Source organism: Myxocyprinus asiaticus, chromosome 12 (genome assembly GCF_019703515.2).
Source record: "Myxocyprinus asiaticus isolate MX2 ecotype Aquarium Trade chromosome 12, UBuf_Myxa_2, whole genome shotgun sequence".
NCBI classification, from domain to species: domain Eukaryota; kingdom Metazoa; phylum Chordata; class Actinopteri; order Cypriniformes; family Catostomidae; genus Myxocyprinus; species Myxocyprinus asiaticus.
Window position 1 is genome coordinate 44165680 of NC_059355.1, and position 22389 is coordinate 44188068.

The 22389-nt window shown below is 39.7% G+C and overlaps 1 protein-coding gene across 1 annotated transcript; it reads left to right on the forward strand.

The window, feature by feature from the left end:
• The first annotated feature begins 375 nt into the window (after positions 1-375).
• On the forward strand, positions 376-21082 carry LOC127449351 (monocarboxylate transporter 1-like). The gene is made up of 5 exons (XM_051712715.1): positions 376-587; positions 2846-3103; positions 16808-16951; positions 17109-17903; positions 19999-21082. Exons 2-5 carry the CDS (start codon positions 2887-2889, stop codon positions 20253-20255), a joined length of 1413 nt encoding a protein of 470 aa, XP_051568675.1. The 5' UTR covers positions 376-587; positions 2846-2886; the 3' UTR covers positions 20256-21082.
• Positions 21083-22389: the final 1307 nt, after the last annotated feature.

Genomic DNA, 22389 nt, shown 5'->3' on the forward strand with positions numbered 1-22389 from the left:
CACTGAGCAACAAGAATGATACCTAATAATAAACGAGCATGTAAATAAACAGTGCAGGAAGTATAATAGCGTCAATGCATATTGCTATAATGGGTGTTTATTGACATTGACTATTTAGACACAATCAAGAAGCAATGTACATGCTATCTCAAAGACCCCATTTTGAAACATGTATCCTCCAAGGGAGACCTCAACAAAGTTCAGAACTGGTGGCTTAAACAAAGGACAAAGAGGAGGGGACAGGGAACACAAGTGGGACCGGTGACAGACATCAAGGAGCCAATAAGAACCCATTTTGAATTCTCTGTAGACTTTGGGGACCAATAAGAGCAGGCCAGAACTCAGCTGGACACAGTCTGACAAAGTTGACCATATCACAAGGCGAACACTAAGGCCAATTGAAGTTTCAGTACTTTTGGGGGGGGGTTTCACTCGCAGAGCTGCGTGTTTTTCCTAAGGATTATTCACATAACCCGAGACTTGCCTTGAACCAGACTTGTCCCTTACAATACAGCTTGTCATCGCAGTGGAATAGAGGAGCACTTTGGACTATTTTATGCAGAGAATTTTTATACTGTGCCAAAAAGGTAGGAGCATGTCTATGTGGAATGTGTGATTTTAGGCTTGAATGCGCCAAACGTCCACCCTGTCGGCGTGTCAAAGAGCCGTTTTACCTGTAAAGTGATTCATTTAATTCTCACCTCTATTTTAACCATTCAGCACTCCAAGTGCATTGATTTGGACAATATGCTGTGCCAAAATAATCAAGCTGTCAGATGGTCCAAATTTAAAGTAAATGGCCCAATGATTTAATAATGGCTAATGGCTAACTTAAAATGCATTTTATAAGAATTTCACAAAGAATTGGATAAAAGGAGAAGAGAGATGGTGATGTGTAAAAAGGCATTGCCTCTTATTTTTTTCTGAGTGCTTTAACTTTAGTGGTTGTATGAATTCAGTTAATCCTGCCACATAAAAAAAAAAAAAATGTTAAAACTACTATTACACAGCTTTCTGGATAAACTTGATTCTAATTGGTCAATCGTGTCTTTCTGCTGTCAAATATTTTTGTATAGTGATGGTTAAACTGTGTAATTGGCCATTGTATCAGGCAATTGATTTTAGTGTCTCTTGTATCACTTGTTCTCTTTTTATTCTTGCATAACAAAATATGTTCAATTTCATGTCCATTTCTTTATTTAGTTATCAAGTAGCCATCTAATAACCCTGTTGAAAAAATAACAAGCAGTTCAGCTGGTCTCCAAGGCTGGTCTGGTTTAATGGGATAATGGAGACCAGCTGGCTGACCAGTTACACCAGCTGAACAGCAGCTCTGAGACTAGCTTAGACCAGCAAACCACCTTAGACTGGTTTAAGATGTTTTTTCAGTAGGGAGGCAGAATTATATACAGTCAGCCATTCATTATTGCAAAGTAAGCCCCTTATAGGGTTATACAAGATTTTCTTTGTGTTTAGGTACTGTTCACCCTGTCACTCTGCTGATTCATATTTTAATCTGAAAGCAGTTTTTTTTTTTTTTTTACTTTTTTTTTTATGATCTAGCAGTGAGAACATCATATGGTGTAATAATGGGTATTGCTTGGGGGGGGGGATGGGGTATGCTGTATGGAACATAACAAGCAACGAGGTGGCCTGAGTCCTCAAGATCATTCTGCCTGGGCTGTCAAAACAAATCCAGGAGCACATGTAGAGAGGCTTAAACGCAGATGGGGTAAATAACCTGATATTGGTACAAGGAACCTCTTTCTGACATAAACCTCTGATCCTCCTGAATAATGTGAGTCACATTTCCATTTTGGAGGGCACGTTCACCTTAAAAGCCTGCAGCTGTAGCTTTACAAACACTTGATGCATGCAGGTCGGCTGCAAGGTTTTAATATGTAAAAGTACTGAGTCTTTTCTCCATCTATATTTCCTTTGAACGTTTTTCTGCTGCATTTATGCACAATGGTTTTGAAAGCTGTTGGGTCTGATGTGTGAAGCTTTGATGTTTAAGGTTTACCTGTAAAAGACTAATTGGAAATAAAATCTTTTATTTCCAGTTATTTTAGCTTAACACCATTGCTAAAGCAAGCCTTACTATTACTATTCCTCATACTTGGGGTTAGGGATTTGAATAAATCTCTAACCTGCACTGTTTTTGCCATGGACATGAATGATACCTCAAATTGTGCAGTTTTATTTTGGAGAGGTGCGCTTTTACTTTTCTAGCAGATAGCAAAATGGGTGAAAAAATCCCATAGACTTATGTTCTAGCCATATCTGGGAACCAAAATGCCATGGAGACTTTAAAGTGAGCCTTTTTTTATTTAGACCAGTATATGAACACTTAGCAACCACGCAGAACATCCTAGTAACTATATAGCAACACCCTGGCAACCACCCAAAATAAGTTATCATGGCAGAGAGTTTTGCAAAGGCAAGCACCACTAACATTTTTTGAAGAAAATTTAAAAAGAGTCGATAATTTGGGTCTGTTTTATATTGTTTATTGCAATTTGTACATAATAATCTCTCAAAAGTTGCAAAGTTGAATCTATCAGAGATGAAAAAAATCAAAGTTTCTGATAGTTCTATCATGTTACCTCATCCACAATCAAAAATGTTGTTATCAGTTAGCCTTTACTGTACTTACTTTTACATTATTCAGTTTAGATTTACTGGGACAGTGCACTTTAATAAACATTTCTGCAAATGTTTCAGTTAAGCTATCACAGCTAAGTGATCTTTACAATCTTCAAGACTGTTGACATTTTTATTTTGATGATGTTTTGACCTTGACCTCTATCTAAGTTGCCATTTTAGTTTTTCTTTATTCTTTAAGAACTTTCTTTGTAAACACCTGGTCATCTGCACTCTGGAGCCATGCCACCTGCTGTTGGAGGTCCCGTCGGTTACACTCCTCCAGAGGGGGGCTGGGGCTGGGCCGTGGTGTTTGGAGCCTTTATTTCCATTGGGTTCTCCTATGCCTTCCCAAAGTCCATCACTGTGTTCTTCAAAGAAATCGAAGTGATCTTCAATGCCACCAGCAGTCAAGTGTCCTGGATCTCTTCCATCATGCTTGCTGTCATGTATGCAGGAGGTAAGCAATGACTTCCTACTTCTTCTAGAGAAGCCTCTGCATCAAAGCCACCTTCTTTTGCCACAAGTAGTGGGGATCAAATCATTTGTGTGCTAAAATAAATACTGCAGGCTTAATTGGAGGGGAGGGTGCTGTGTGTCATTTCAGTACCATTAGTGGCACCAAACGGAATTGCAAAAATAATTATTGTTCCCAAACAGATTTCCCAAACTCTCCATCTGTCTACCACTGTTGGGCAAACAGATAGTCCTGCTGCAAACTCAAACCATTGGGTGAGTTGATGTTGTTATGTTGGGATGCTCAAAAGAGCAATGTTGAAAGCACCACAGAAACACAGTGTTTACACTTTTTGGGGCAACCAGCCTACGATACATATGCAGCCTGATCTCATGAAAATTCCGTTACTGCAGCAACATTTTTTTAAATATCACGGCAGTTTCCAGGTAAAATGTCCACTGTGTGATGTTAAAAGCGAGTTAAATGTTCACCCAAACAGACTGAAATGTAAACAACAAAACTGAGGTACCTACCCCAGCCTTAAACCTAAACCCAACCGATAGTGTCATAAAAGCAAATGTGAGGTGAAATTCCATGTTGATGAAGCAACCATGTCATTTTGTGGTGCTTTTATGACACTTTTGGCTCACTTGTCATATAACGTGCTCTGTTGGCATGTTAACCCTTTATACAACATCTATGACATATGCTGTACAATTTTAGTAAGTTGAATCTAGCACACTTTATAAATGTTTTATTTATTTATTATTATTATTTATATTATTCAAAGTATATTTATGTAACTATATGCGTTATAACCAAAAAAGAGCAAATACTGTATCTCTGTGATGCTTTCAGCATTGCTATGTTTGTTTGAGCATCCCGACATAACAACATTGGCTCAACCAGTGGCGTTAGTTTGAGGCAGGGACTATGTTTTTTGTTTTTGTTTTTTATTACCAATGGCAGAAGGGGCAAGTGCTCAGGGAAACCATTTTGAAAACAAGTAGGCCTATTATTTTTGCAATATAACTTATTATTTTTTTCTAGTTTAGTCTCAGTGAGTTGCTTCGTACTATAATTCTGCCCTTTAGTCACTTTTAAATCAGCTAGTGTTGTATCAATTCAAGCCAGTGCTGAGACCTTGACACAGGTAATGAAGAACTCTATGCAGTTTATCAATGAGTGAAAAGACCCTTATTCATTTGGATGGTAGAAATGAGGACAAGCTAGACAAGGCTTAGACTCCAGCTACTGGTTGCTTTGCAGGGAGACTGAGCTCTGAATGGGCAACTCTATCTCTCTCTGGAGTCTTTCTTCTCAGTCAGCTCTTTATTCTGCAAGTGTCAGATGTTTTCCTTGGAGAGAGATGAGGAGATGAGACGCCTAACTCAGAAGTCGCACTGACTTGTGATGACTAGCGTCAATAGCAAACCTGTCTCAGGAAGTAGAGCACCAGCGAGTGATGTCAGCACACTCACATCGGCAGGCTAAATTGCAGGCACTCATGCTCACGCTACTGAGCAAATCAAACATGCATTTAAAAAAATATGAACCTTTATGAATATAGTAAATAAAACACAGATTTTTTTTCTGGCAGTATTTTGCTACATTTCACTTATATTACTAAATAAACCTATTATCATCACCACAAGCCTACTAGTGTTTGCTGTTGTCAATATGACTTGCTTGTATGCCTACACAAAAACGCAACCTGTTTTTTACATAACTAGCCAATGAAATAACCAGAAAATTGGCCCCTGTAATGTACCATAGGTCTATGTTATTGTACTCTTGGTGAAAATCTGCTACTCTTGAAACAAGCTAAATAAACTTACAGTAAATGTTCCTTTTTCAAGATGCAAACTCTCAAAACATGATGAATTGAGGGACAAATTCTCTAGTTTTAATGCTGACTTCACTAAAATTGCTTATTCTGTATTCTGCATAATATACTGTATACACAGTATAAGCTATGCTAATAAACTTTTTTGTCTGGTTATAAGATCCATTAAGATATTCAGTGTCTAGTTTCAAGTTACTTTTGTATGCATGTTAGAGAATGTGAAATTTATTTTCTGAAATAGTTTTACAGTCTTACTTATTTGAGGTTTCCATATTAAATAACCCATTATTTGGGGTTATTTGGGGAATTTTTGTGGGGTTACCATGCTCCCTACCAAAAAAAAAAAAAATAAAAAAAAAGACCTAACGAAAATTGTGAAAACCATGGTTGAACAATAGTAAAACTGCTGCAATAATAACTCTAGAAACCATGTTTTTGGTAGGTACGATAACCATGGTACACGTACCACAAAAGGCATGGTGTTACTGTGGTAAACTGTAGTAACCATGTTTTTTGGGAGAATGATTATAGTATCACAGTTTTGGTTTTCCTTTATTATAACTATAGTTTTAATACACATATCATGGTTAAAATATGGTTACTGTAGTACAACAATGGTCAATTTTGTGGTTACTATGGTTTAACTACAAATACCATAGTTGAACTATTGTTACTGAAGTAAAACCATGGTTCATTTTAGTAAAGCATAGATTAAGCTATTGCGAGGGAACACAAAACTTATTGTGAGGCAATGTAAACTTCAGCAAGGGAAAACAAAACTTTTTGTGAGAGAACGCAAAACAATTTCAGAAAATAAATTCCCTCCCTGTCCTCTAAGGGGCACCGTATTTTTACATACCCTATAGCTATTTAAAATTCTCTCATCATTTTCTCACCCTCATGCCATTCTAGATGTATGACTTTCTTCTGCAGAACACAAATTATGATTTTTAGAAGAACATTTAAAGCTCTGTAGGTCCTCAAAATGCAAGTGAATGGTGACCAAAACTTTGAATCCCCAAAAATCAAAAAGTCAGCATAAAAGTAATCCATACGACTCCTATGGTTAATTCCAAATCTTCAGAAGCTAAATGACAGGTGTTGGTGAGAAACAGATCAATATTCAAGTCCTTTTTTACTATAAATCTACACTTTCACTTCCACATTCTTCTTCTCTTGGTGATTGCATTCTTCGTGCATATCATCACCTACTGGTCAGGGCTGGTCAGAGGATGATCTGTTTCTCACCCACACCTATCATATCACTTCAGAAGATATGGATTAAACCACTGGAGTTGTATTGATTACTTTTATGCTGACTTTATGTGATTTTTGGAGATTCAAACGTCTGGTCACCATTCACTTGCATTGCATATACCTACAGAGCTGAGATATTCTTCTAAAAATCTTCAGATGTGTTCTGCAGAAGATAGAACATCAAACACATCTGGGATGGCATGAGGGTGAGTAAAAGATGAGAGAATTTTCACTTTTGGGTGAACTAACCTTTTAAGAGTGTTTTGCTTGCTTGTTTCAATAGCAACATTCTGAATAAAATATGTTTCTGTCAAACTTGAGCTATTGCCTTTGTTACCAACACCTTCCCAGCCTTTTCAGATTTTTCATGAGGTGGTTGATCAGGACATGCTCCCAAAAGAAAAACCATTCAGTTTCTGCTGGTGGGGTTAACATGCTGGAGAACTCTGTCATGTGAGAGCCACATGATTTTACATTTGACCTCTTACTACAACACTACTCCTTCTGGACCAAGAGAGTTAATTCACTACTGTAGTGTGCAAGGGGCAATACACAGCACGTGACTCAAATAAATACAGAACCAACCACGGCTGGAAAATTTCAAGGATTTTGTTCTGCAGACAGTGATGATCGGAACTAAATTTAATATGTAGCACTACTGCTGTGTATAAACTTATATGCAGGGAAGACAAAAATTACTAAAATGTTTTATGCTGACTTGTGCACATCAGCTGTGCCTTAATCATAAGCTGTGTAGCAATATATTCCATACATACTGTATATATTTAATAATATACATAATAATACACATGCTCACAAATACATCGGAATGGATTAGCACTGATTTACCATTTTTATTGATTCCATTTGACGCCGTCCTTGATCAAACACTATATGAAAGCCATACTCGGGAGACAAGGGCTAGTTGTCAAATGTGGAAATTGTCACAAGGCCTATATGTCAGTAACTATAAGGATATGAAGTATTCAGTCAAAAGACCAATTGAACAAATGCTCGTTTTCTCTAGCAGTGTTGGTTTCACACACCTAGTTCAAAACTAGGTCTTAAATTAGCCAGTAGATAAGCCATTAAATAGCCGATAGTAGGCTGTTTCTTGGCAGGTTCCCATTGTGAAAACGTATCCAATACAATGTGACAACTTGCCCCACTTTTGTCAGTGTTTATTACTGGGCAGTAAAGGTGAAAATATTCTGTAGCTTTTTATAGACAGGACTTTAAAATATGTGCCTTTACAGAAATTGACTTTCATACATAAATATACCTTGAGAAATATTCACTGGAGTTAAAGCGTGACAACTAGCACCAGTCTCCCATATGCATTTTGTTTTCAGTACCTTCCAGTTTGTGTTTTCTTTTTGTCGCTCATTTCCCTCACTAGTTGTGTTTTGTTCCCCTTTCTGCCTGCTCATGAATGCAGCCACTTTGACTCGCCCACTGTATGCGAATAAGTATGGATGCCCTCTAAGCAAATACTGTGAGATGGCGTTTATTTCTTTGCAGGGTTGTGTTGTTTTGGCATTCAAGGCCAAGACATATTCGCAGAGAGACCTCTTCTGCATTTTAGTTTGTTGTTGGTGACTCAGGCTGCCCAGAGGTACTTTGCCTGGGGCGAGAGGTCTTGTTATGAGGATATTTACATGAATGCAGTAGAGTGATTTGAGATGTCAGCAGTGATTTTTTGTATAATGTCACCCATGGGCTTAGTCTGTGAAAATTATAATTGAAAATCAGTCCGCAACTCCTACATTTACAGTCACATTAATTATTTTTGTGCCTGCTTTAACACCAAAGCTGCATAAAAGAAAGTGTGTAGAATGGAATAATGTTCCGAGTAAGCTGTTAATTTTTTTAGTAACAAGAATTAGCAAAAGATTAAGGCTGACTCTAACCAGTGTTATACAGTATCTTGTCACCTCAACGCTAACTAATGGTGGTGCTCGCTAAGGCACATACTTGGGGTTAGGGGTTTGTCAAAATCTCTAATATATGTATTAAACTTTAGTGCAAAACTCACCCTGCACCTTCTGTGCAACATATATAAATGATACCTCAAAAGATTCGGCTTATTGAGGAGAAATGTGCTATTACTTTCCTAAGCAATCAAAAGACAAAGCAACAGGGATCAGAGAAAAACAATCCCAAAGATTTACACTGAACAAGGGATCTGGGCCATATCTAGGGCAGGGGTTTTAAAATTTTTGATGCAACGGTCCCCCAAATATGATTATCCCCATTCGAGAATCCCCCTCCAGAAACATTAAAAGGCAGTAATATATTTTCATCTATAAAGACCCATTTATACTGTGTGAGAAAAATAATAAGAGTCATATTGTAAAGAAAATATTTTGTTTGCGAAATGAAATAATTGGATTATATATAGTCATTGTACTGAAGCCAAAAGAAATGATCAAAATATTACATTTGTTTATATATATATATATATATATATATATATATATATATATATATATATATATATATATATACACACACACACACACACAATTGATTTATATATACAATATATATTTATATATCTTGTTTCTACCCACTATTAGAGTATACTATTAGATGTATAAACCATTTTCAGTTCAGCTTAAATCTATACATAGTCCTTAGAAAACAGAATTTAATAATGAGAAATCGGGTTGTTTCTTAACAAAACCTATAGTATGCCTTCAGAATACATGATGCTCGACTCGCATGGACTACTTTTATGATACTTTTGAGTGCTTTGTTTTAAAGATTTGTCATGTGTTGAAAAGATGGACCAAGACATTCATTAAACTCTGTCATTTTGTGTTCCACATAAAAGAGAAAGTCATACGGTTTTGGAACGACATGAGGGTGAATCATGCTCATATGTGCTTGATCACTCATATATCTTCAGTACTTCACTCATATTTCTTCTTGGAGAAAGAGTAGCCTACTGACAAATCTGGTTAAAGGACTGCTATTAGTAGTTAAGCAGTCCAAATTCTTTGAAAACAGATCAGGTTGTGGGGTAAACATGGGCTTCTCCTTCCAACCAAAGAGCTGATGAAGTTTTAACGTGTTAATGTGTTCATTCAAGCATGTTTAAGGTGACTAACTTCCCCGCTGTACGAAGTGGATTACAGCGGTTAAAGAACGCAGTTTATTGTACTGGGAGGCTGAAGACGTGCAAGTGCGCACAATCACTCCCCGGTTTTCGCGTGATTAGCAGGCTTCCTTCCTACATTCATGATAGGATTTAGACTCAGTACAAGGATAGCTTTAAAGCATGCACGTAACTGGAAATACCTTTGGGATTGCTGTATTTGCTACAGTAGTGGAGTAACACATTAGTTTGGTTTATGAGGGCTAAAATTTACCATGGGGGAAATGCATTTGGAAAATAATTTAGGAGAGTAGTTTAATTTATCAGCCACCATGTTTCTGAGGTAATATCTTTTATCCAGTGACTGTATGATGATGGAAAACAGTAAAATCTGCAGTTTAATGATTACTGCAGTAAAATGCAATGTCAAATTCTATTGTTCTTTCTTACAGAGCTGCAATGCCCTCTCGTGGTTTGAAGATAGACTACCAGCTTACATTATTAAAGGGACAGCACACACATTAATGAAAATTCTGGCATCATATACTCACCCTCATGTTGTTCAAAATCTGTATGACCTTTTTTCCTCTGTGGACAGGATTGGAGATGTTTGACAGAAGGTTAGGGACTGACAACCTCAGTCACCATTCACAGTGTATGGAAAAAGATTAAATGTAAGTGAATGGTGACTGAGGTTGTCAGTCCCTAACACTTTGCCAAACATCTCCTTTTGTGTTCTACATAAGAAAGATAGTCAAACAAGTTTGAAACAGCACAAGGGTGAGTAAACGATGACAGAATTTTCTTTTTTGGCTGAACTATCCCTTTAAGTTGAAAGAATAGTTCACCCAACAAATGAAAATTCATCATTTACACACCATCATACTGTCCCAAACTCATATGACTTTCTTTCTTCTGCAGAACACACACACACACACACACACACACACAAAAAGAAAAAAGAAACATATTTTGAAGAATGTCCCAGCTGTTTTTGTTCATACAATGTAAGTCAATGGGTTACAAAACTTTTAAGCTACGAAAAGGACAAAGGCAGCATAAAAGTAATCCACAAGACTTGAGTGATTTAATCCATGTCTTCTAAAGCATTACAAGCAGTCATTGTTCACTAAAAATCTTCACTTCCACCCAGCTCTCATATGCACATTCATTTGGGAAGCTCATTCATGCACTCTCGTGCTTGATGCATGCGTGAAGCGCTGTACACAAACCAGATAAAGTGTTACCATGTTTGTGGTTTTCACGCCCAATTGGTATATTTTGAAAATGCAGTCGCAGGTTAAAATGATAGTTTTATTAGAGTCACTGGTTGAGTTTTATTTGGGATACTTTTCAAATGTACAGCAGGCACCAAAAATGAAATGAAATACATCTTAATGATGTATTATAAAACCGGGATTGAGGGCCTGGCAACCACACGCAGCAAAAAAGAATCACTGCACTGAAGACTGCACTGTGTTCCAATCGGGACAGTAGTCAGGATTTAGAGTGAATAAGGACATAAATTTTGGTCTGTTTCTCACCAAAAGCGATTGTATCGCTTCATAAATTACGGATTAATCCATTGGACTCGTATGGCTTACTTTTATGCTGCCTTTATGTCCTTAAAAGTTTTGATGCCCATTGACTTGTAATATATAGAGAGAGAACAAAAACATCTCAGAAGAAAGAAAGCCAAATGAGTTTGGAATGGCATGAGGGTGAGTTAATGATCAGAGAATTATCATTTTTGGGTGAACTATTTCTTTAACATGACATCAAATTTGACCGTATGTACTTTATTTTTACATATACCTGCATAATTTATCTGAGCACATTTTTTAAAAAGAAAAGTAATTCTTGTCTTCAAAACATTTATCAAAATGTAATGACTTGCTGTGCCTCTGAAATTACACCAAGCCCCCTTGTTTTTCACAAACTATTTGTTTGATCCACTAATGGAAGACGAGGGGAGTGTCGTGAAACCTGTTTGAAAATAAACATTATTTTTGCAATTCCGTTTGGTGCCGCGAGAGGCACATAAATAATTAAAGGGATATTCTACGTTCAATACAAGTTAAACTCAGTGGCATAATGTTGATTATGCTGACAAAAAATAATTTCGACTTGTCCCTCCTTTTCTTAAAAAAAAAAAAAAAAAAAAAGGGCACTTACAATGGAAGTGATTGTGGCCAATTTTTGGAGGGTTTAAAGGTAGAAATGTGAAGCTTATAATTTTATAAAAGCGCATTCATTCTTCTGTTATAACTTTACACAGAAAAGGATAGTAAGTGTCGAGGTGAGGGCGTGGTCAAGCGGCCATTTGGGGAGAGAGAAAGCGGTAAGGACATCCACCTGAGATGAATTGTGACTAATTACCGTTTCCATGTTCACAGTGAGAGTTGGGGGAGATAAAAGATGGCCCAGTCCACCGAAAGAGACAGAGATAGAGAGCTGCATGGAGCAGAGTGTTCCTGAGTGTGATTTGTATTGTGCTGAAAAGCATCAATTTGAGTGTGACCACTGAAAAGTGGAATATATATATATAGACTGTGAAGCTGTGGGAAATAAAGCCCTTTTGAGTTGGATCTCGCCATGTCCCGCTTCCTCCTTTTGATACAAATACGAACATCTGTTACACTGGTGCCGAAACCCAGGATAAGGAGGAAGGTATGCTGTTATGGAGTCGTCTTCGCCACTGGAGGAAGTGTTCTGATCCCTCGCCAGCATCAACAAGGCTCAACATCAGGCCCTCATGGATCTGCAGTCGTAGCAGCAACAGTGCTTCGAGGCACTCCTTCGAGGCCAAGAAGAGGACCGATGGGCATTGCGGAGGTTGGTACCCCGGGGGGCGGGGGGGGGGTGGTTGGGTACACACCGTGACCCCGGCAGCAGCTAACCCTCATGTGACGTTGGTGAAGATAGGGGCACAAGATGAGCCGGAGGCCTTTCTGGAAATCTTCGAACACACAGCCCAAGCTCTGGAATGGCCGCGGGTGCAATGGGCAGTCCACCTTCTAACGCTGCTGACCAGGGAGGCCCAACTCACAGCCCAACAACTCCCAGTCGACTACCTCCTGAGGTACCCTGAGCTGAAGAAAGCCATCCTGCAGCAGGTCGGCTGCAGTCCCAAAGAGCATCGCCAGCGGTTCCCAACCCTGATGCTGAGCAAAATCGGCCGCACGTTTGCCTTCGCTCAACAGCTCCACGACACCTGCTGGTGGTGGGTGCTGGCCGAGGAGCCCAGTGACGTTGGGGGTGTCATCGATCTCGTGGTACTGGAGCAATTCATCTCCAAACTACCAAAAGGAACTGCAGAGTGGGTCCAGTACCACCGACCGGCGTCGTTAGATGAAGCAGTGCAGTTGGTGGAGGACCATTTAGCGGTGTACCCGGGGGCCAGCGAGCCCCGCTCTCTCTCGCTCTGTGGTACCTCCCCCGACCCCTCCCCTCCTTCTTTCTGACCTATCCCATTCCCCCAGAAACGGTGGAACAATCCCCCGAGTCCTGTGCCCAGCCTTGGGGGTGTACTAACACTCCTGTCTCTCTCTCCCCCGGCTCTACCCATTCTTCCTCTCAGGTGGGGGAAGCTGCCGCCACTGGTATAGGCGTGAGGTTTGGGCTGGTCTGTTGGAGTTGCAGGGAGCCAGGACAAATCCGTGAAATGTGCCCGTGATGGAGGTGGGTCGTTGATCTGGGTCCCTGACACTCCACAGGCCGCCCTCGATCAGCGGACGTACCAAATACCCATGAGTATTGGGGGGGGGGTACATACCAAGCCTTGGTGGATTAGATGAAGCAGTGCAACCTCCATTCATCAATGCTTGGTTCAAAATGGGGCTTTGGATACAAATAATCGGGTGAAGACGAAGTGTGTGCACAGGGATGTTTACGATTATCCTGCAGTGATCATCACGATTGTATTTCGGAGTCAAAAGCATAACACTGAGGCTGTGGTTAGTTCCCGCCTAACCCATCCACTAATTTTGGGTACTAATTGGCCGGCTTTTACCGAATTGTTAAAGGGGTTGTGTGTGGATGGTCCTGTAATACAGTAGTATGGTCTGGGGTGTGCAATGCGCTGACGGAGGAGGCGGAGCCGGGGCCGTCTAAGTCAACTCTGTGTCAGGATGACGTAAGGGAGGGGGAAGCCTCTGCTTCCCCAGCCCTTAGGGGAATTCCCACTGGGGATTTCCCTTTGGAGCAGATGCAAAATGAGACACTTAAGCACGTGTTTGACCAAGTGAAAATAATTGATGGTCAACCCTTCAGCCGCCCATTACACTCACATATCCTTATTTCTCAATTATAAACGATCGGTTGTATCTAGTGATGCAGGATGCTCAGACAAAAGAAGATACAACCCAGTTGTTATTACCAAGAGGCCGTCAGGAAATGTTGTTCCAGGCGGCTCATCATAGTCCGATAGCAGGTCACTTGGGACAGGTGAAAACACTAAGCCGTTTCATGGCCCGTTTCTTTTGGCCGGGCATTTGCGGGGATGTTAGCCGGTGGTGTGTGACATGCCATGAATGTCAGCTGGTGAATCCTCCGGCCACTCCAAAAGTGCCATTGTGCCATCCTCTTTTGATCGAGGTTCCCTTTGACAGAGTTGGCATGGACCTCGTTGGGCCATTAGAATGGTCAGCACGTGGGCATTTCTTTGTGTTGGTTCAGGTGGATTATGCAACACGATTACCGGAAGCATTGCCTCTTCACAACATCTCAGCACGTAGTGTTGCGGAGGCACTCTTCAGAATAATCTCCCGAGTGGGGATTCCGAAAGAAATCCTCACTGACCAGGGCAATATTTTCATGTCACATACACTACACGAGCTGTACAAATTATTGGGAATTAAATCTATTTGGACAAGCGTGTACCATCCACAAACGGATGGCTTGGTCGAACGATTTAATAAGACCTTAAAAAAATATGATTCGTAAGTTCGTGCATGAAGATGCTCGGAATTGGGATAAGTTGCTCGAACCCCTGTTATTTGCAGTGCAAGAGGTCCTGCAAACCTCCACAGGGTTTTCCCCATTTTTATTGTTATATAGTCATAAGTCCCATGGCGTCTTAGACGTCATGAAAGAAAATTAGGAGGAGGGAACTTGAAAATGAATTTCAATACGTTCTTGACCTGAGAGCAAAACTCCACACACTGGGGCAACTATCACAAGAGAATTTGCTACAGGTACAAGAACGCCAGTCCCGGCTGTATAACAGCAGAGCTCGGCTACAGGAATTTGCACCGGAGATAAAGTACTTGTATTACTGCCCACATCGAGCTCTAAGTTACTCACAAAGTGGCAAGGGCCCTTTGAGGTCACACAGTGAGATGGGTAAGTCGATTATGAGGTAGTGCGTTCGGATAGAGGCGGGGCTCATAAAATTTACCAACTCAACTAACAAAAACCATAGAGAGATGCGGTCCCCGTATCCTTGGCGACGGTAGTTTCGGAGAGAGAGGACCTCGGCCTGGATGTGAGTCTAAAAGCCAATCAGTTCACCCCGCTCCCTTGCGGAGACCAACTCTCGCCGTCACAACATACAGAGATTGCCAGGTTGCAAAATAATTTCTCTGATGTGTTCTCGCCTCTCCCTGGCCGCACTAATCTCATAAAACACCACATCGAGACAGCCCCAGGGGTAGTGGTATGTAGTCATCCCTACCACTTAACTGAACACAAGAAGTAGTATGGGAAGAATTAAAGGCCATGCTCGATATGGGCATAATAGAAGAAACCCACATTGATTGGGCCAGCCCGGTGGTTCTGGTGCCTAAGAGCGATGACTCGGCCCGGTTCTGTGTGGATTATAGAAAGGTCAACATGGAGTCAAAATTTTATGCTTATTCAATGCCTCATATTGACAAACTGCTCGAGCAGTTGGGCTCTGCTCGCTTGTATTCGACACTTGATTTGACAAAGAGATATTGGCAGATCCCTTTAACACAGATGTCCCATGAGAAAACGGCCTTCTCCACACCATTTGGATTTCACCAATTTGTGACCCTTCCATTTGGTTTGTTTGGGGGCCTGGCTACGTTTCAGCATCTTATGTACCAAGTCCTCAGACCGCACGCTGCGTATGCCGATGCTCTCTCTATGAGAGAGATGAAGTACAGCACCATAGAGAAGGAGTGTTTGGCCATCAAATGGGCAGTCCTCACTCTCCGTTACTATTTGTTGGGACGAGCATTCACCCTCATTCTCCACTGCTTGAAGGATGCCAACGCCCAGATCACCCATTGGTATCTGGCACTCCAGCCATTTAAGTTCAAGGTGGTCCACAGACCAGGAGCACAGATGGCTGTTGCGGACTTCCTCTCCAGAAAAGGGGGGGAGTGGGCAGTCTGGACGGTTCCCCCGGCCTGAGTCGGGCAGTGGGGGCATGTGGGGGTGAGGGCGTGTTCAAGCGTCCATCTGGGGAGAGAGAAAGTGGTAAATACATCCACCTGAGATGAATTGTGACTAATTACCATTTCCATGTTCACAGTGAGAGTCAGGGGAGATAAAAGATGGCCCAGTCCACCGAAAGAGAGAGAGAGAGAGCTGCACAGAGCAGAGTGTTCCTGAGTGCGATTTGTATTGTGCTGAAAAGCATCAATTTGACTGTGGGAAATAAAGGCCTTTTGAGTTGGATCTCGCTGTGTCCTGCTTCCTCCTTTTGATCCAAATACAAACATCTGTTACAGTAAGCTATTTTTATTTCTTTAAAATCATGTATTCATGCATAATATTTATGTCTTGTGGCTATACTTTTGATTAAGTGAGTATTTTAATGTTCAAAATTTGGCCTCCATTCACTTCCATTGTAAGTGCCTCACTGTAACACAGATTTTTGCTTTTTTTTAAGAAAAGGAGGGGCAGGGGGGCCTGGGTAGCTCAGCGAGTATTGATGCTGACTACCACCCCTGGAGTCGCGAATTCGAAGCCAGGGCATACTGAGTGATTCCAGCCAGGTCTCCTAAGCAACCAAATTGGCCCGGTTGCTAGGGAGGGTAGAGTCACATGGGGTAACCTCCTTGTGGTCATCATAATGTGGTTCTCGCTCTCGGTGGGGCGTGTGGTGAGTTGTGCGTGGATGCCGCGGAGAATAGCGTGAAGCCTCCACACGTGCTACGTCTCTACGGTAACGCACTCAGCAAGCCACGTGATAAGATGCGCAGACTGACGTCTCAGACACTGAGGCAACTGAGATTCGTCCTCTGCCACCCAGATTGAGGCGAGTCACTACGCCACCACAAGGACTTAGAGCGCATTGGGAATTGGGCATTCCAAACTGGGGAGAAGAGGGGAGAAAAAAAGGAGGGGCAAGTCAAAATAAATTTTTGTGGTAATCAGCATTATGCCACAAATGCTGTCGATTGAGATTAACTTGTATTGAACCCAGAATATTCCTTTTAACTTCCTTTTAAAAGAGAAAAACTCTATGGATGTTTTAACCTTTAAAAAACATCAGAAAAGTCCTAACTTTTTGCTGTTCCATTTCTCACCACAGGTCCTGTCAGTAGTATCCTGGTCAATAAGTATGGAAGTCGGCCTATTATGATTTTAGGAGGCTGCCTCTCAGGAACAGGACTCATTGCTGCTTCTTTCTGCAATACTGTTGAGGGCTTGTACTTCTGTGTTGGTGTTGTGGGAGGTATAATTAAAAGCAAATAAAATGTTTAAACCCATACTGCTCTTATCCAATGCAATTTACCATAATAGCACTCCTGGTGATATTGTACTCCAGTGGCACATTTTAATATCACACAATAAATCAATTCTCATTTGAAATGTTTGTTATGATGTTACAGGTCTGGGACTGGCGTTTAATCTCAACCCTGCTCTCACTATGATTGGCAAATATTTCTTCAAGAGACGCCCAATAGCGAATGGCATTGCTATGGCTGGTAGTCCAGTCTTCTTGTCTACTCTTGCTCCTCTGAACACCTGGTTCTTCGATCAGTATGGCTGGAGGGGTAGCTTCTTGATCTTGGGTGGACTTTTGTTTAACTGTTGTATAGCTGGATCTCTGATGAGGCCTATAGGGCCAAAGCCCAAACCTGCTGTTAAAGGGGTTAACAGTAACAACAGAGCCACAGAGCAAAAGACGGTAATAGAGATGATCAATGGTTTTATTGATCTGACGCTCTTCAAGCATCGTGGCTTCTTGCTTTACCTTATGGGAAACGTGGTCATGTTCTTTGGCCTCTTCACTCCCCTTGTGTTCCTCAGTAATTATGCCAAGAGCAAGGAAATTCCCAAGGAGAAAGCTGCTTTTCTGCTCTCTGTGCTGGCCTTTGTAGACATGGTGGCACGACCGTCCATGGGAATAGTCGCTAACACAAAATGGGTGAGACCGAGGGTGCAGTACTTCTTTGCTGCCTCTGTTCTTCTCAACGGTGTGTGTCACCTGCTTGCTCCTCTGTCGACGGACTACACAGGGTTTGTGATTTACTCCATCTTCTTTGGGTTTGCCTTTGGGTGGCTGAGCTCTGTGCTGTTTGAGACCCTCATGGATCTGGTTGGGGCCCAGCGTTTTTCCAGTGCTGTAGGATTGGTGACGATTGTGGAATGTGGGCCAGTGTTACTGGGGCCTCCTTTACTAGGTGAGTATGACCTGTAAACTAGGAAATCAAGCAATACAAAATAAGTCATTATTAAAACTGAAGTGCGTAATTTCTGTACCACTAGCGCTATCCAACGTAAATTGCAAAAATAAACATTGTTTTCAAACATCTGAATACGCGTCTTCTGTTGATCGATCAGACAGATAGTCCTGCCCCAAAATCAGGCCCTTGGTTGAGTCAATGTTGTTTTGTTGTGCTTTTTTTGTCGCCTCAGAGACATAGTGCTTATAGTATGATAATAATTAACCTATGAATGGCTTACTTAAAGTCTTTGCATATTAAGCTGGGATAGGAGAAAGTATTTAACACTGATAAAGTTACACATTTCAGCTTAACGAATTTTTTCAACTTTATTAGGGTTTCAAAACTTTTAAAAACTCGCTTTAGAGATTTATTTCCTTACCCACTCATAATGATGATGGATGATAAGAAAAGACAATAAAAACACTGTGCTCTGGAGTTCTCACTGTTTGCATCCCCAGAAGGGAAGTTGTGAAAAAAATGTTCAACAAAAGTTGAATGTCTTTGTAAAATAAAGATGCATAATGAGAATCAGGCATCAGGCAGAATTCATCTTGCAAAGATTTTTGAGCGTCCTAAATTTTTTATCACTTACATTTTGGTCAAAATGAACACTAAAAGTAATTATAAAAATGCTCCCATAAAAATGCTAATTATCTGTTCTTTTATGTTTTGTGAAAGGACTCAAAAATATTTCCTAGAATATTTATTTCATCATTGCAATTCCAGGGCCTAGCATAATAGAGCACAACAGTTGGGTTTTAGAAGTAAAAAAAATCCCATTAATGTTTTCCATGAGTGAGTTCATTTTTAACAATAACTTATAAACCTTTAAAGGCAGACCTACCATGAGTTTCGAGGTTGTTAATCGATGGTATATTTTGGTATATTTCAACTTACTATTTTAGAAATTGTGTTTAATAGCAGAATTCCTGGTGAAAAACGACACTACCCATGATCCTGGACAGAAACACCCCACCAATCAGAGAATCGCAGCCAACAAAGTGTGCCAAACAAGCACTGCAGCGACTTTCAACTATTTAAATATATGGTTTCTATTCTTATATCCAACAATTTAAAATCAATAACTGTATATTTTTCCTTAGTTTTTTATTTAAGTAATTCCCGATGCTTCATAGGACCGTAGTTCATTCTCTCATTAAAGATGGTAAATTAACTTTGTGCATTTGTCCAAATTTCAAATAGTTTTTTGCTTCAAATCAAAGTTTGTAATGGTTGTATAGTTGGTTTAAGGCTTAGAACTCTCTTTTGAAGGATTTTATGAATTCCCTATGGAAAAAAATGAATGGGAAAATACTTCAGGAACCTAGGTGGTTGAAAATGTAGGTAGGCACTGTTGCATTCTAAAGTCCCAATTGGCTGAAAGTAAAGACACATCGGCTGCTTCCAAAACCATAGGCAGCTGACTTGTTGCCTCGCTGCCCTATCAGTCAATGACTCAACAGACAGCATTTGCGTATGAAGGTACCTCCAGAAACTAGTTTTGGACAGGCTACTGAGACAGCATAGTCACATCGTTGCTAGGATACCAGCAACTTGTTGTCGCCATCTGGTGTCCACTAAATGTAACGCATCTGCTTCATTCGGTCCAACCAAACCACAATGGTCTAATAATCTAGAAAAAGTCAAGAGAGTTTTGGCGATAACCAAGTGTATATTTCATAACTACGATACTTATTTCTCGCTAGAAATGGAATCAAAAGGTGGAAAAGGTGGAAAAAAGTTACATTTATACACAATGGCTATCAACTGCCTCTTTGGCCGCCATTTCTTTTCTTCAGCTCAACCATTGTGGAACTGCACACACAGGTTTGTGGGATTTCATATGCAGTGAAGGATACATCTAAATTGCCTTCAAAAATCGATCAGATGAAGGTATTGTGTAGACAGGATGTGACACGAACATTGGATTCGGTCGTGCCTCGGTCCCTTCCTACCTCCATATACAGCCTCCGAAGGCAGCATTTTCCTGGTTTTGGATGCACTTACTTACAGACCATTACTAACATGATAATTCTGTCTTCTCCTATAGGAAAATTAAATGACATCTATCATGACTACAAGTACACTTACATGGGCTGTGGAATTTTGCTACTGGTTGGCAGTATGTTTCTTTTCATCGGAATGGGCATCAACTACAGGCTACTACATAGGGAGGCAAAAGAGGAATCCAAGAGAGCCAATCTGCAGGGGAGAGAGGATGACGGCAACAAAGACAGTTCAAACAGAGGATCTGGCAAAGAGGCATTGAAAGTACCTGATGACAATACTGCAGAGGATGCTGTGTGACACTGACTATTTGATTTGAAATGAATTGATTTGGTTATCTTATCACCGATGTTGATCCTGGTGATACTTATACTCTACACTTTCAATATTGTGAAAATCTAAATACAAATATCCATCAAGAGTATTCAGGCTGCTGTAAATAATATAATAAAATTAATTAAATAATACAGATTTTATCTGATTTTAGTTTAAAACATAATATTTCACTGTAGTTGTGGCACTATTTTGGGGTATTTTATGTATGTTGAAGGAAAGATTGAATCTAAATGCACTGAATACATAAAAAATAATCTACTGGACACAACTGTCTTATAATAAGGAGAGAAATTAAAGGAATTGTTCACCCTAAAGTGAGATTACTCTCATTTACTCATCCTCATGCCATCCCAGATTTGTATGACTTTCTTTTTCTGCAGAACACAAACAGAGATTTTTGGTCAGTATGGCTGGAGGGGTAGCTTCTTGATCTTGGGTGGACATTTGCTTAACTGTTGTATAGCTTGGTCCATACAATGCAAGTGAATTGCGACCAAAACTTTGAAGCTCCAAAAAGCACATAAACGCAGCATAAAAGTAATCCATACAACTCCAGTGGTTTAGTCCATGTCTTCTGAAGTGATCCAGTCGGGTTTTGCTGAGAACAGGCCAAAATATAACTCCTTTTATATTAAAAATCTTGACATCAGCAGTCTTCTTGGTGATCATGATTTCCAGCTTCACTACATTTCCTAGCACTCTGAGCATGCATCCAGCACAAGGAAGTGTGGTTGAGCTTGAAATCATGATCATGTCTTGAGACTGCAGTGGCAAAATTTACAATGAAAAAGGTGTTATATTTTGGTCTGTTGTCATCCAAAATCGATAAGATCGCTTCAGAAGACATGGATCAAACCACTGGAGTCATACAGAATGGATTATTTTTATGCTGCCTTTATTTACTTTTTGGAGCTTCAAAGTTTTGGTCACCATTCACTTGCATTGCATCTACAGTGCTGAGATGTTTTTCTAAAAACTTTTGTGTTCTGCAGATCTTAGATGGCATGAGGGAGAGCAAATAATGAGAGAATTTTGGGGTGAACTATTCCTTTGACAAACAATTTTTGTTGTTATAAGTCAACATGAAAAGGAGTTCCCAACACAATATACTTCCGTATTGTGATGTATTTCTAAATTAAATAGGATATTCAACAAGAAATAAATTTAGGGCAGGTCAGGAGTTGATTTTATCCATATATATATATATATATATATATATATATATATATATATATATATATATATATATATATACAGGGTTGGGGAGTAACGGAATACATGTAACAGGATTACGTATTTAAAATACAAAATATAAGTAACTGTATTCCACTACAGTGACAATTTAAAAAATTGGTAATTAGAATACAGTTACTTCAAAAAGTATTTTGATTACTGAAGAGATTACTTTGCATTTTATTGTCATTTGTTTCATTAAATATTTAGTCCTTTCAGATGGAAAACATTTATACATATAAATGATGCGATCCAAAGTGCATTTGAACAGCAGTGAAACTTTCTTATGATGTGTTACATTCATACGAGCAGACAGAGAAGTACGTTTGAAGTAAGTTTGGAGCAGAAGAAATAGAAATAAACTTTGTGTAAATTGTCAGCTTTAGGCTAAGCTAAAATGCTATTTCTAGCCATTTTACATGCACATGTTATCAGGCATGATCATATTTTTTTATCAAGAAAATTCATGTTGGATCATAATTTCTTTTTTTCTAGTAAGACCTTTTGATATTTAGGCAAAAATCGTATTCTTGATAATAATTTTTGTATTGTTTTTCTGTAAAAATATTGTATTAAAACAAATCCTAGTGGAATACATTTAAAAAGTAACCCTCCCAACCCTGTGTATATAAAAACTTTTTTTTTTTTTTTTTTTTTTTTGCAATAATGTGTGCATTGTTTATGCAGTACCCACTGCTTCACTTGCCAGTATGTCTCTTTTATTCTTTTATTCTTATGTTTGTATGAGTGTGTGTAATGATTAAAGATTTTGTTTTGTTGTTTAAAACTGTGTAGGTCTTGAAATGCCAAATAATTAACTGTCTGGACCAATTCAAATATATATCGTTTTGTGTTATAAAACAGT

Coding starts and splice junctions, on each gene's coding strand:
- LOC127449351 (XM_051712715.1), top strand. CDS start 2,887: ATGCCACCTGCTGTTGGAGGTCCCGTCGGTTACACTCCTCCAGAGGGG. Junction 3,104..16,807: donor TGCTGTCATGTATGCAGGAG/GTAAGCAATGAC, acceptor TTCTCACCACAG/GTCCTGTCAGTAGTATCCTG. Junction 16,952..17,108: donor CTGTGTTGGTGTTGTGGGAG/GTATAATTAAAA, acceptor ATGATGTTACAG/GTCTGGGACTGGCGTTTAAT.